The 13,391-nt window shown below is 39.0% G+C and overlaps 2 protein-coding genes across 2 annotated transcripts; both read right to left on the bottom strand.

Moving 5' to 3' along the window:
- Nucleotides 1–136: 136 nt before the first annotated feature.
- On the bottom strand, nt 137–1,910 carry LOC144633135 (uncharacterized). The gene has a single exon (XM_078491931.1). It carries the CDS (start codon nt 1,892–1,894, stop codon nt 371–373), a length of 1,524 nt encoding a protein of 507 aa, XP_078348057.1. The 5' UTR covers nt 1,895–1,910; the 3' UTR covers nt 137–370.
- Nucleotides 1,911–5,445: 3,535 nt separating this feature from the next.
- On the bottom strand, nt 5,446–13,263 carry LOC144631399 (casein kinase I-like). The gene is made up of 8 exons (XM_078489825.1): nt 12,900–13,263; nt 12,572–12,682; nt 11,056–11,204; nt 10,199–10,427; nt 9,380–9,550; nt 9,107–9,255; nt 7,687–7,876; nt 5,446–6,666 (listed from the first exon to the last, which is right to left on the bottom strand). Exons 1-8 carry the CDS (start codon nt 12,973–12,975, stop codon nt 6,395–6,397), a joined length of 1,347 nt encoding a protein of 448 aa, XP_078345951.1. The 5' UTR covers nt 12,976–13,263; the 3' UTR covers nt 5,446–6,394.
- Between the last annotated feature and the right edge of the window lie 128 nt (nt 13,264–13,391).

The following is a 13,391-nucleotide window of genomic DNA, read 5'->3' as shown; positions in this document are numbered from 1 at the left end:
CATTTCCAAGCCTCTAGATTTCAAAATTTTCTAGGGGGGGGGGGGCATGCCCCCAGAACCCCCTAGCGGCTCGCGCCTCTGGCGCTCGCGTGCCCCCCCCCCCACTTATTTTACCCTTGCTACGGCACTGTTTATCTGGTCCTTTTCCATTTCTTTCTATGTTGTAACAATCATAACCTGTTGTAGCTTAACATGAAGTCGAGGAAAAAAATACAAAAAAAAAATACTGATGAATACAAAATACAATACGTTTATGATTAATAGTCACCGTAAGTAATGTGGCAACACAAGCAGCCCGACCTTGGTGCCAAGTTTATCAACCTCGGAAACGAGGTTGCCAGTTTATGATATAGTCTGCACCGTAAGCAATTTACGAGGCGCAAGCATCCTTCAGAATACGAAGACTCAAATCCACAAAATCCTCTGCCTGAGATTTGGCTGTGATCTCAGGAGAATATTCCACTGTCCAGTACAAGCGCTCGTTGACTGTAAAAATATTGTTGCCGAAGACGTAACATACTTGTGCGGTTTGTGTGGCAAGATATGAACCAGCAAACTTGTAGGGAGATTTTTCTTCTTGATCTATAGACAGGGAACCAACATTGGTTAAACTGAATAATTCTCTCCGGAGGCCATGGTGAGTTTCATAACGCCAAAGAGCCAAAACCGATGGTATGTTCACGCACTGAAAAAACTTCAAAGCGCCATGGTGCTGCCCTGAGTCAATAAGGCTGCGAACCTCGCGAGTGCATGAGCGTGCGAACTGCCAAAAATTCGCCCCTCTCATGGTGGAAGAATTCACCGTCATTTGAAGTAAACTGAAAGTACAATATATTCCGAATTCCTCGTTTTCAACCTTTGGCTTGCATTCTTTCCGAATGTTGATGGTGAAACTACTCGTGAGGGGGGTTTCGGGATCATCTAGAATGTGTGACATGGCTAAAAAAGTCGCAGCAGTCAGTGCGCCGTGAACTGTGCAATTGTTGGCTTTACTGCATCTTATTAGCGTCATTGTTTCCTCTCTGGTAAGGTTTCGAGGTACTACGTACGTCTTCTGCGCCAAAGAATGACTTCTAGATGGAGGAAACTTCAATAAATATAAATTCACTGGCTTTGCTTTGCAAAACAAAACTCTCAGTTTGCCTAAAGTTAAGGCAGAGGCGATCATAAACCTTTCCCAGATACCTGGGCTGGTCAATTTCATCATGCTTTCGATCGGGACTCGAAGAGGCAAGCTTTTAATTTCGAAGGCGTCACCTTTGTGGAGCAAACCAAGAAATTCGACCAGTTTATTTTTCAGTTCTAAAACAGAAAGGGCATCACTGATAACGTGATGAAAGGTAAAAAGCAGTGTATTTTTGTAACGATTTCCTTGTTCTGTATCTTCAGAAGCTTCTCGCAGTAAGGCTACGCGCCACAGGGGTCCTTGCTCGGTGTTGAAGCCAGCACCATTAATTTGTTCTTGGAAATCGTGCAGCCACTGCGTCGCATCTGCCTGATTCAAATGTACAAAGTCTAAACTTCGACCAGGGTTTTCCATCTCCTCAAACGACGGTTGGTCGAACTTGTCAACCGTGACACGCATTCGTAACAAAGGAAATCGCTCTAGCAACATTAGCAAAGCCTTCTTCACAAGATCTTGATCAAGCTTTACCTTAGACTCCAATAACAGTACCGTGTTAATGTAGCCAGTGTTGCTTCCATCATTCGCCACAGTCAGGAAGTATCTTTCGAAGAATCCCAGTCGACGAGACTGCTTTCCCATACTCGTGACACAAATATTGTGCTCCTTATCCACAAGAGAATGCACAGCAAAATACAGGATACGAATAATTATAATAGCACATAAACTTAAAAGGACTGAAAGCGGCGACAGAAGATTGGCCGGCCACATTGTTGCTTTCGACGCTTTTTAACCTGCGATCAGACGAATTTCCCCCCGGGGGGGACTCCCATATAAGAGTGACGGGGATGCTCGTCGTCTCGCTAAGGGGTATAAATTTCAGACTTTGAGTCTCGCTTAGGGTGTTCTGGGGAAAATGCAAGAAAATGGCAATATTTTTAGCCATCAGGGTCTCGCTTAGGGTTGTACACGAAGAAATATACAAATATAAGTTCTTTTTCTCAGAATTTTGGTATCTTTTAGGGGTCTAAAATAGCTTGAGCCATGCCCAGATTGGTCTCTTTTAGGTGTTCTTTTCAAAATTTCCGACGAGCATCCCCGTCCCTTTAATATGGGAGTCCCCCCCCCCCCGGGAATTTCCCGTGCTGCTATTTCACTCTGAGTCTATTCGGAAATGCTAAGCTGGTTGAACAAAGGAATTATTCACCATGGATCGTTCAGAAATATTGCTTTTGTTCAGATTGCCTGATGGGAGTTACAGAAGAAACCACCAAGGAGAAAAGTAGTTAAAAAATCGTAGTTAAAATGTGAGGGCTTTTCTAAAACCGAGGATCCCATGATCTGAAACAAAGAACCGTTGACGTAAACAAAGACCCCCTGATCTTTTATGAAGACCCCCCTTGATGTAAAATGAAGACCAACTGACCAACCTCGTCCCGAGGGCGATTTTCCCTTCACAAATTTTGAAGGGAAAAGCGCCCTGGGTTGAAATGAAGACCCATGATCTGAAACGAAGACCCCTGCGATAGAAAAACAAATTTTTGCAGTTTCACTAGACCTTTTGCCCACAGGAAAGTTGGACTAATAATAAGTATTTGGAGAATTTTACTATTGTCTCTATGCTCTTACATTATTAATATATAAAATGTTAAAAAGAAATAAAATAAATATAAAGATAAAAATAAAAAAAAACATAAATAGTTAAAAATGTGATAAAAAATTTAAAAATTGAAACATTCTAAGAAACATTCTTTTTAAAAAGAAGCGTTTTAATAGCCCAATTTCGATATATTAAAATTCAGCCCAAAACAATAGACCTCAGGACGAGGCTCCGGGGACTAAACTATAGAGTTTGTGGGGTTTATTCCCCGGAGCCTCGTTGTGATGTCTATTGTTTTAGGCTGAATTTTAAAATATCGAAATTGGGCTATTAAACTATTACAACATACCTATAGGTAGTCAAGATCTTGTAAGATCTACCATATACCTATGGTTTATCTTACAGCAAAAGCTGTTCCACCAATCATGACCTAGCCTTCTACGCAGACGCTCTTTTAACCTGCGCACAGGCGCCTGTGTAGTTTTTGGGCGCGCATTTGGGAAACGCGAAAGGTGGGAGACGGCCACGCGACTTTCCCGTTTCCCACATGCGCGCCCAAAAACTACGCAGGCCAACGCTCTTTTGCTTGTCATGTATCTTCTCCCCAAAGCGTGATGAGCGCAAAGAGCGCCTAGCCTTATGTTTGTCTTATGTAGAACGGATGTTCATTCCAAAGACATCACAGCAAAATGAGTGAATGAAGAAATCGTTACCCTGGGAAAATAGAGGCTGTAAAAATATTGAGATTCGTCGCCCTTATTATTTACTTTGCTACCTGTATTTCAACTTACATTTTGCGTTCTGAGATGAGACAGTTTTTACCTTTGATTCCTTTCTCAAACCTCCAGATAACTCGAGTCAAGAGTCAATTCCTTTGGATTTGAAGGGCCGCTTTTCGACAGGGTTGGCGCGGTGGAGGTCTGCCGAGAAAGTTTTTTCGATCAAGACTCGAAAAAATGCATTCTCTTTCACTTTCTGCTGAGGGTATGTGTATTTCACAGCACCTAAATTATACATTGCATAGGAAAGAATTGCGCCTGTTCTCACTCATTCCAAAATAAACGCACTTGTTTTTTTACGGCGCATTCCATTGTGCGTTTACATGTCACCTGGAAGTCCAGAAGGCTCGCAAAGTTTGCACCTGCAAGACGAGCCATGATCAATCGCGAAAAGGAAGTTGCAATCTGCTGACAAGCATTTACATGCCAAAAGTTGTCCCTGTCAACCCAGCCAAAAATAGGCCCTTCCGGTTTCACGCATGCTCTGTATGTCCAGACTTGTTCCTGGAGCCGAACTGTTTACATGAAAAAAAAAGTTGGCTTGCCCCCCAGGGTCACTCCACCTTCAAAGAGAGTAACCCTCCTACCAGGGGCAACTTTTCTCCATATATATAAACAGGTCCTAACCCTCGATAGCTTGCAATTCCTGTAATATTGCAGTAAACTCCAGTGCTTGGCCCCCGAGAGAAAATTAATAATAATAATAAATTGACCCTGGATAACTCGAACCTTTAAAAATTTAGAAGTCCTATAGTGTCGATTTCATCTTAGGAAACACATTTACATAAACTATGCGAATACAAAGCTTGTTTGGTCGACGTATTCAGTTCGTAGTCGTCATATAAGAAATTAATTGATAGCTTAAGGTCGCGGGGGACACCTTAGGCTCATCATTATGCATTTATTTAAAGCGTATACACGAAGTACAACGACTGACATCGACAACTTTACGAGATATTTATGACTGGACAAAAATATGGGCGCGTGCGCGTGATTTGTAAAAAATCCCTGTTTCTGTGATATTTTAACCAATTTAAAACAACACTTAGCGATATACGTTCATATAGTTTGTAGGAAGTGTTTGAGCTTATTTTCGTCTAAATTTGACTATTTCTGCAACTCAGAGCAATCACAAAAATATTCGGCATGAACAATCGTGTCCTATTTAAAAACGCATTGTTCTCACCATAAAAGCGTGGAATATAATTACCTTAATTACATCTCTCCTTGGCAAAATGATCGTATTTAGTTCGGGACACCTTCGGAAATCTCAAAGTTGGGACTTTTCCGACAATTTTGTGGCAGAGAATACAGCACGGATACAGAACTTCATGACTTGCCACTGCAGATAGGTAAACTATGAATACTGAAGTGTGTCATAACAGAAGCGGAATTTTAAAAGAGCGCTTTTAGAAAGAGGTAGAAGACATTAAATTCAAATTTGCGCACTTAAATCGCCGTAACTTGCTGGCAAACTTTAAATTAAAAAATCCGCTTCTGTTATGACACTCTAGAGGTATTGACTGATTAGTTTTTGACAAGATCAAAGTGTGCTGTCTCCTGCTCGTTCCACAAACTCTGCCACAAAATCATGTTTTTCCCAATTTGGCACTCACGAGGCTATAACATCGCCGTTAAATGCGATCTACCAAATAAAAGACGACATTCGCAATCTTTCATCATTTCTTTGTGTCTGTGTAAAATTTGAGCTTAATGGCACCCATAACAGCTGAGAAATAAGCGTTTTAAAAGATGCAGGTCAAACAATATTTTCCTTCATGAATTTATTCATGCTGTAGGTATCCCCCGCGACCTTAAAGCTGGATAATCAACTTTAAGGAGATTTAAGCCACCTTTAATTTTCCGTAAATCTCTATTTTCATGCTGTGTTTAATGTCTACACTTGGAGACTACAACACGAGAAAAAAAGAGAGAGACATATCTTGCAGTTTTGGTCTTCATTTTACACTTTTTACAAACTTCAGTCTACAATGTGTATAATTTAAGCAGTCCTACTTTTTAGTACCCTGGGTACCAGGGGATTTTCCTAGCGTGCACAGGGGAAAATGGGTAGCAGGCTGACTGCAAAAGCAGTGGGTCAGAGAAGGGACTTGACATCCGCCTCGACCGGTATCAGAAACTGTGCAAGCTAAGCCTCTGGTACCCAGTGGAAGCTTATAAGTGAAATGCTGTCGAAGTCTTTTACAACTGAGAATGAAAGAGGCTAGCAGGCTGGTTAAATGACAATTCCAGTCATCTGAATTTAACTAACCTACCCAATACACCTACATCTTATGCTGCAGGTTTTGTCGCACAACACTTCTTCTTGGAAGAAGCACAGTCGTGTCACACATGCGATCACACATGGTTTTTACCTTATGTTCTCTCCCAAAGGCTAACTAAAGAAGATCTACATGACGGTAAAAGATTAATGTTGGCAATTTGTAGTTGAATTAAATATAAGCAATTATGCTTTACTATCTTTAACAAATCCAAAGCTGGTGTTCCTGCCACCACAATTAACAAAAGAATGTTGGAAAAGAGAAAAATGTTACAACTCTCTTATTTGCCAATATGATCTGATTTTGTTTCTGTGATAAAAAAGGAAATAACAAAAAACAAAGCTATAGACTATACTTTCACATGACACAGAGCGAAAAAAGAATTCAAATAAGAAACCTAAGTTAACAGCCTGAGAGGCGCTGTTTGGGCTGAGATCACTCTGCAGATTGAGCACAGTACCTTGACAACAACTCTCACAAAATATAACTACTGGAAGTTAGAAAGCAACAAATTCTGAGAGGAAATACAAAAAGGTTTCCTTTAGGAGCTAAAGTTTACAAATGCTCTGAAAGCAACGTTGAGTACTGTCCCTTGATGTCAAGTTTCAAGTCATTTTGGACGTGTAAAATGTTTTGAAGAATGGCGTACAGCGGAAAGTTCCATCATTCCACTGTCCCGTTCCTGTCTCGTTCCACTAGCTCGCCTCAGCCCAGTCCCTGACGATGTTGGAGTCATCACAGGGGTGGAGCGGACATGGGCACCAGACATCCGGGATATGTCGCCACGTGGAAGATCCCCACCTGTGACATCAGCTGGGGCTCCACGATGGAGACGTGTGATTCGTCTTTCCCTTTCTGCGCGTGAGATAGGCCTTTGTGCACCTTGATAAAAGGAAAAAAATTGTGAGCTGCGTGCCATTTGTGAAGTAAAGTAAAAAGCAGGGTAGCCCATTCAACTCATAGGCTGGTATCCAGAGGGGCCCTGCATCTAAAAATATTACATGAAAAATCTTAAAAACTACTAAGCTAAATATTATTACAATAATAGGGAATTTACATAAAAATTTTAAAAAGATTAAAAAGCACTGAGCTAATTTACAATAATATTTACAAGAAGGCTAAAAAACGTTACTTAAATACTATGATAAAAAAAGAGATAAAAGTTAATCAAAGTTCTTTTGTCATCAGAGTAGTATCAAATGCCGTAAAATAAGTTAAAAAGTTCTAAACGTTTTGGGCTTAGCGCTTTCCTTTTACTTGGTACACCTTGTATGCAGAAAATAACAAAAGCATTGTTTAGAAATGTAATGTACAAGCTCACAGATGGCATAAGATACATTTATTATATGGCTACAATAGTACGCGCGCTCTGATTGGCTGCTGAGCGGGCATTATTTTCTTGTAATGACCGGGCATTATGAAATTTTTTCTCGGCTCGACGGTTTTTTCAGTTGTGAGTAAAAGCTACTAGCGAGGGGGCGAAAACAACAAAAAATGCCGACAAAATATAACTATCTTTTCAATAACTGAAAGAAAAATATAAGCATACCGATACTTCTTTAGTATGAGCGACGCAGAGAGCCAGAGAGAGCGAGAGCGAGTTTTACATCCAGTGTTTTTTCCCTTGATTATACTCTTTTTTTGGATAGTGCTTAAAGGCCATATAATAAATAACTTATTAACCTCGTCCGTTCGGTAATTACAGGGCAATCTCAGACCTCGACCTTGATGTATTGACCTCGCTGTTGCTCGGTCAATACATCAAGGCCTCGGTCTGAGATTCCCCTGTAATGACCTCACTCTCGGTTAATAAGTAGTATGTACGATGATTACAAAAAATCTATGTGGATACCGATACCTACAGATTTTTAACTTTCTGTTTTCAAAAGACTTTCAACCTACCAACAGGGGATGGTGTGGCAGCACTCATGGGTTCACGTAGTCGACCAGAAGCACCACCAGCCAGGGCACGCGTGGTGGAGCTTCGATGATTCCGCTCTGGTTCCCTTGGTTCACGTTCTCTCTCTAGCACCTTCTCCACTCCTCTGAGACCTCCACGATCAGCACCGGGATCTGGTTCCCGTCCACTGCCCTGAGGTAGAATGACATGTTAAAGTTAGTATTTTACACAACATAAAGCTATGTAGTTTGCCATGGCCTTAATTGAACGAGGTCTTGCCAGTTTCAATCATAGGAACTGAAGGAGGCTGAAGGCTCTTTTGATGCCAGCATTAACTCTGCATTAACTTTGCTATTCCGTTTAGTAACGATTCAGTGATGGGTTCAGAGAAGCTTAAAAAAAGAGGGGGGGGGGGGGAGTACTGAAGATAGGCTCTTTCTTGTTGGAAAAAGAAGAGCAATTAACCCTTTTACCACCGGTGGCCCCTTTAGCGGCCAAAAATTAAAAGTGCGTGTAACACCCGTGGCCCCTTTAGCGGCCAAACAAAACAGCTGAAAACGACCTCTTCTGTTTTGGGAAAAACTGAGCACTACTTTCCATATTTGGAAAACTAATTTATGCAAGTGAAAGCACATGCTTTGAAAACAAAATGGCCGTCTGTTTCCACAAACTGAAGGATAAAGAAAGCATTGTAAAACGAAGAAGAAAACTTACCGTGCAATTTTTTTCACCATTTTCAGCAACAACCGAAAGTGAAGACAATATTCAAGAGCAAATTTAACCGTGAATTTCAAGAGTTAAAGCCAAATATCTTCAAAATTGTTCGATCGATAACTAGTGAAGATGTGTAAGACATTTCAAGCGAACTGTAGACCGTAAACAACAAGAAATTCACCTAAATGTGACAGGGATGCTCTCAAACGATCTTTACATAATGCGGTAAGAGTTGTGCAGCATTTTCACTGTATTTTGTAAATGTTTTGAATGAAATAAATATAACTGTTTTAATCTATTTGTTGGCTGTGAAATTATCTTTGCAGTGATGTATTTTTTAGTTAGATACGATGTTTGTAGTACGCGCTAGCTTCGTTTGAAAAATTTGTGCACCATTCCTTCCTGAGAAATCGCCATTTTCTAAATGGCCGGTGTTAGGGGCACTTTTCTGTGGAAAACGTGCGGTGGTGAAAGGGTTAAGGGAAGCCTTTCTTGCTCCCATATATGGGGTAGGGTTGGATTGGGGGTGGGGAGCTAAAAATGTTGAACACAAGAGCCCTGGGCAGACTTGAACCTAGGCCAGGTCAGAGTCAACTGAGCTTACCATTACTTGGAGACATTTTTATCATTTTATATTTCTGTAATAACTGTATGCTGTAATAACATCAAATCAAGCAAGATACAAAACAAGAATTCCAGAAAACTTACAAACTTGAGAAGATTCCAGTCAAAAATGTAGTCGTATACATATCCTTGACAGTGAAATAGGTTGCGGAAAAGTTGACGCAAGTAAGAGTAGTCTGGCTTGTCATCAAAGCGAAGAGACCGGCAGTTGTTTAGATACGTGGAGAATTCAGCTGCAACAAAATCAAATGAATGATGTCAATAAATTCATATTTGTAACATTGTTGTTAAAAATATAAAAAAATCTCTCCTTAAAACTAATTTTACAAGAAAAAAAGTAAATGCATTGACACTTACATGGAAATCCTTTACAAAGAACTTCAATTGGGGTGGACATCTTCTTTTCACTGATTCTTTCATATTTCTGTTTCTTTGTAGCTGCTTTAAGACCTTGCCATGGCAAACTTCCCAGGTTAAAATACATCAGCACATAACCAAGTGATTCTAAATCATCTCTTCTGCTTTGTTCTAAAATTGGGACACAGTGGATAAGATACAATCATGTAATGATCTGCACTCATATGATCCTCAAGATACATGTGTTTATGAATTAAAATGCCTGGCTGCATTAAGGAAACAAGTTATGATGGTTATTGAAAACACATTTTCAGTCTTGTTTAACAATAAAAAAAACATATAATAAATTAAGTCTATCACTACAAATAAGAACATTAGAAATTGTTCCCTGATGAACTACCTTAAATTATATTGTTACTGTGTTTGGCACGAAAAAAAAAAAGCACTTTTGTGATGACCAATGGGATTAAAGAAAAGGACAAAACAGAACAGATCCAGACTGCTTGATATATAATTTGCCAAACTTTAATATTGCAAAAGATATGTAAAGGTTAAAATAAAAATTTATACCAACAAAATTGAAAAAAGCTTCTAAAAATACATGCAGAATTTTGTATCAACATAATGACGATAATGATTAATAATGATTATGGAAATAAACAGCATCAAAATTAAGGTAGGATACTAAGTGAATGAAGCACATACTATTTGATCAAACCACCAAGTATTTATTACTACAGTATACATGTACAATGTAGTTCCTAAATAGATATAATGAGGTAGATTACATGGAACACAAAAAGTAAAGAGACAGCATACCAATTCCCAAGTGAGTATTGATGCTAGCATATCTGGCTGTTCCTGTAAGGTTCTTGTTTTCTCTGTATGGTATATGCTGGTGAGTACGTGGGTCTCGGTATTTCTTGGCCAGTCCAAAGTCAATGATGTACACTAGACTGCCTTTCTTACCCAGTCCCATCAAAAAATTATCTGGCTTGATGTCCCGATGGATGAAGTTTTTACAGTGAACATACTCTATTCTACTGATCTGGAAAACAATAGAAAGAAAATGCAAGAGTCAATAAAATGCTACAGACCTCCATAAACACAAAAATCGTTGTTAAAATACAGTGGAAACTTGATTTCTCAAGCCTCCAAGGAATCAAAAGTTGGTTTGAGAAATCGGGGCAAGGCTGTATAGTTTGAATGAGTGGAGCTCTTGGATCAGGGGTTCAAGAAACATAGGATATACTGTACTCAAAAATATTTCAAACAAAAATGATTCAAAAAACCAATTGAAATCAGGATTTCAGTGAATAATAATTACAACAACTATGTCGGTTTTGGCAAGAAGAGTATCCTTATCAAAATATGGTTGGTCTTGGAGAGTAAAAAACAAAACAAAAATCCAAAACAAAACAACAACAGCAATCAATAAAAATTCTTGAGAAACCCTAGGATTGATTGGTCATTGTGAAACTCAAAGTTGCTGGTGATGGAGATGTTACTCATAAGAAGCAAAACCACCAGTCCCCATATTTAAAGGAAATTACTATGTGTAGGTACAAGTACATAGGAAGTTTTTTTTGCCACACACCCAAAGACAACAGCTAGCCCCCTAGAGCACAGTCATGCCTACAAAAGCTAGTTATTAAACAGACATGCCACTAACTTACCATTTGATCAGCTAAGAGTAGCACTGTTTTTATACTAAACTTTCTGTTGCAAAAATTGAAAAGATCTTCCAGACTCGGTCCCAAGAGCTCCATCACTAACACATTGTAATCACCTTCTGTTCCACACCACTTGATGGTGGGTATACCAACTGTTAATAAGAGCAAAATATATCAGCCAGTGCTGCCTATTTGACAACAATGTTTTAGAGGAAGGGAGATCTCTATTTGTAGCATTTGTGACAAATATCTATTGTCACACCATTGCTGATTTAAAAGGTAGTCCCAAGGCGTTATAAAGGCCAGGCTTTTATTTACATGTAAATAAAACATAAATGCATACAGAAATTATATCCTACTGATTTTGGCATGTTATGGCTTATGTCTTATCAAATATATATTAGCTAAATATTTTAGTCACAACTTTGCTACAGAAAATGAAATGAAGTCATGACTAAAACAGAGGTGTGAAAGAGTATAGTTTATAGTGCAATGCTGTATAACCTGTAGTTGTTAATTTAGAGACATTTTTTTAGTTTGATTGTTTAGTGCATGAAATGCTAGTAATTAGAGAATTGTCATCATCTCTAAATGTCCAATCAGACACAATCCGAGCCAAACTATTTGCGTTAACCCAGGATTAAAAGACGATCAAGGTTTTAATTTCTCTTGTTAAGAAGGGTTTTCCATAGCTAATGTTTTATGAACTTTGAGATTGGTCCACGTCAAAACTGGGGGATTAGCTTAATCGTGCTTTGAACAACCGGGCCCAGGAATAGACACATTTGGCTTAAGTAAAATTTTACATCCTTGCTGCCACGCAATTCAGACAACGTTATGATTCATTTGGGAGGTTACAACAGCACAAATTGTCACACACAACCGAGTACATGGGAATATGCGTGAACAGAACAATAACTATTGTAACCTCCTAAACAAATGATCTGAATTGGGTGGCAACAAGGATGTATAAACATGTTAGATGAATACTTTTGTTCAGTTTTTCAAAGGGTGGATAGCATTATTCACTGGGTAAATCACTATCCAATGGATAGTGATTAACAGCATTATTCACACTTTGAAAGGGCTGGGCCTGATGTATAACATATATTTGACCACAAGAATGAACAAGTTTCCCAATCACTTCCTTGAGTGACAATACTGGCTAATAAATTCATTGTTTCATAAAATCTCTTGAGCACTGAAGCGTGAAGTCTACTTCACACAAGTACAAAATGCAAATCAATTCAAAAACATCAATTTGTGCTATAAACTCCAGAAAATGCCTCATTTCCGAGATAACAGTTCCCTAACTTTGATCATTTCCATAATCAAATCAGCTACGTTAGGTTTATATATAAACACACTATGTTATTTTATATACTGTTTGAAACAAGCATATTAGCTTACATCTCTAAACAGTGTTAGAGTTCATAGCAAATACGATTTTGATCAGTTAAGAAATTGTACACTGAAATATAAAGTTCTAACTCGCCAAAATGCATGTAAAGTAGCTCACCTCCTCCTTGCATCATTTTGTAAAATTTGGCTTCTATGTGAAGTTGCGGATGCTTGGTTTTGACACATTCCAGTTTGATAGCAACCTCTTCTCCAGTCGAGATATTCGTACCTTTAAAACGAACACGCTTTTCACTTTAGGCGTAAGTTAAAATTATATACTAAAATATCCGGCAATTTCTTAGCATGATCCTTATTGGAAAAACGCCAGGGAGCTACTCATTTTAGCGGGTGCTAGCTGCTCAGACTTGTCATGTCGGGAAAGAATTTTCCGCAGCTTTATGTGGGAGAAAAGCAGTTCTAAAAAGTAAGCTTCAAACAACGATTACCTAAGTATATGTCTCCAAACGATCCGCTTCCAATCTTCCTACCAAGCCGATACTTGTTCCCAACACGTAGTTCCATCTTGAAATCCACCCAAAAGCAAAATTATACCAAATCAAAATGGAGGTCTTCGAGCGTCCCCTTCCGCCGTCATGAAAAAAATCAACACACGAATCCTCAGAAACCAAACTCTTCGCACTGATGCAATTATTAACAGGACTTGTCAAAATTGTAGGTAAGGTATTTTGCCAGCTGTGAGCTAGATCGTTAAGATTTGAAACGACATATTGAACAGGAGATGGTTTAGATTTTAAAAGATTTTGAAAGATCCGAGTTGCCTATTTCTGCTTGTGAAACAAGCTCAGTTTATTTTGGTAATTTGCATACGACGGCATCAATAATGTATCTTCCGGAAATATCCTAATATGGCACACAATCGGAAAGGCGAGCGAAGATCGTAGGCAATTCGGAAGTTCGTCACCTTCCGAACATCTCGT

This window comes from Oculina patagonica, chromosome 12 (assembly GCF_052425735.1).
Source record: "Oculina patagonica isolate OP01 chromosome 12, crgOcupat, whole genome shotgun sequence".
Taxonomy (NCBI): domain Eukaryota; kingdom Metazoa; phylum Cnidaria; class Anthozoa; order Scleractinia; family Oculinidae; genus Oculina; species Oculina patagonica.
Note: the sequence above shows the minus strand (reverse complement) of the source record. Positions and strands in the feature narration are given on the sequence as shown.

Bases quoted from the DNA above. Each gene is read 5' to 3' on its own strand.
- LOC144633135 (XM_078491931.1), bottom strand. From the start codon at position 1,894: ATGTGGCCGGCCAATCTTCTGTCGCCGCTTTCAGTCCTTTTAAGTTTA.
- LOC144631399 (XM_078489825.1), bottom strand. From the start codon at position 12,975: ATGGAACTACGTGTTGGGAACAAGTATCGGCTTGGTAGGAAGATTGGA. The intron at 12,683-12,899 runs GTAATCGTTGTT...TTCGTTTTAAAG, and splicing joins GTTTGGAGACATATACTTAG to GTACGAATATCTCGACTGGA. The intron at 6,667-7,686 runs GTAGGTTGAAAG...CCTTTTATCAAG, and splicing joins TGCCACACCATCCCCTGTTG to GTGCACAAAGGCCTATCTCA.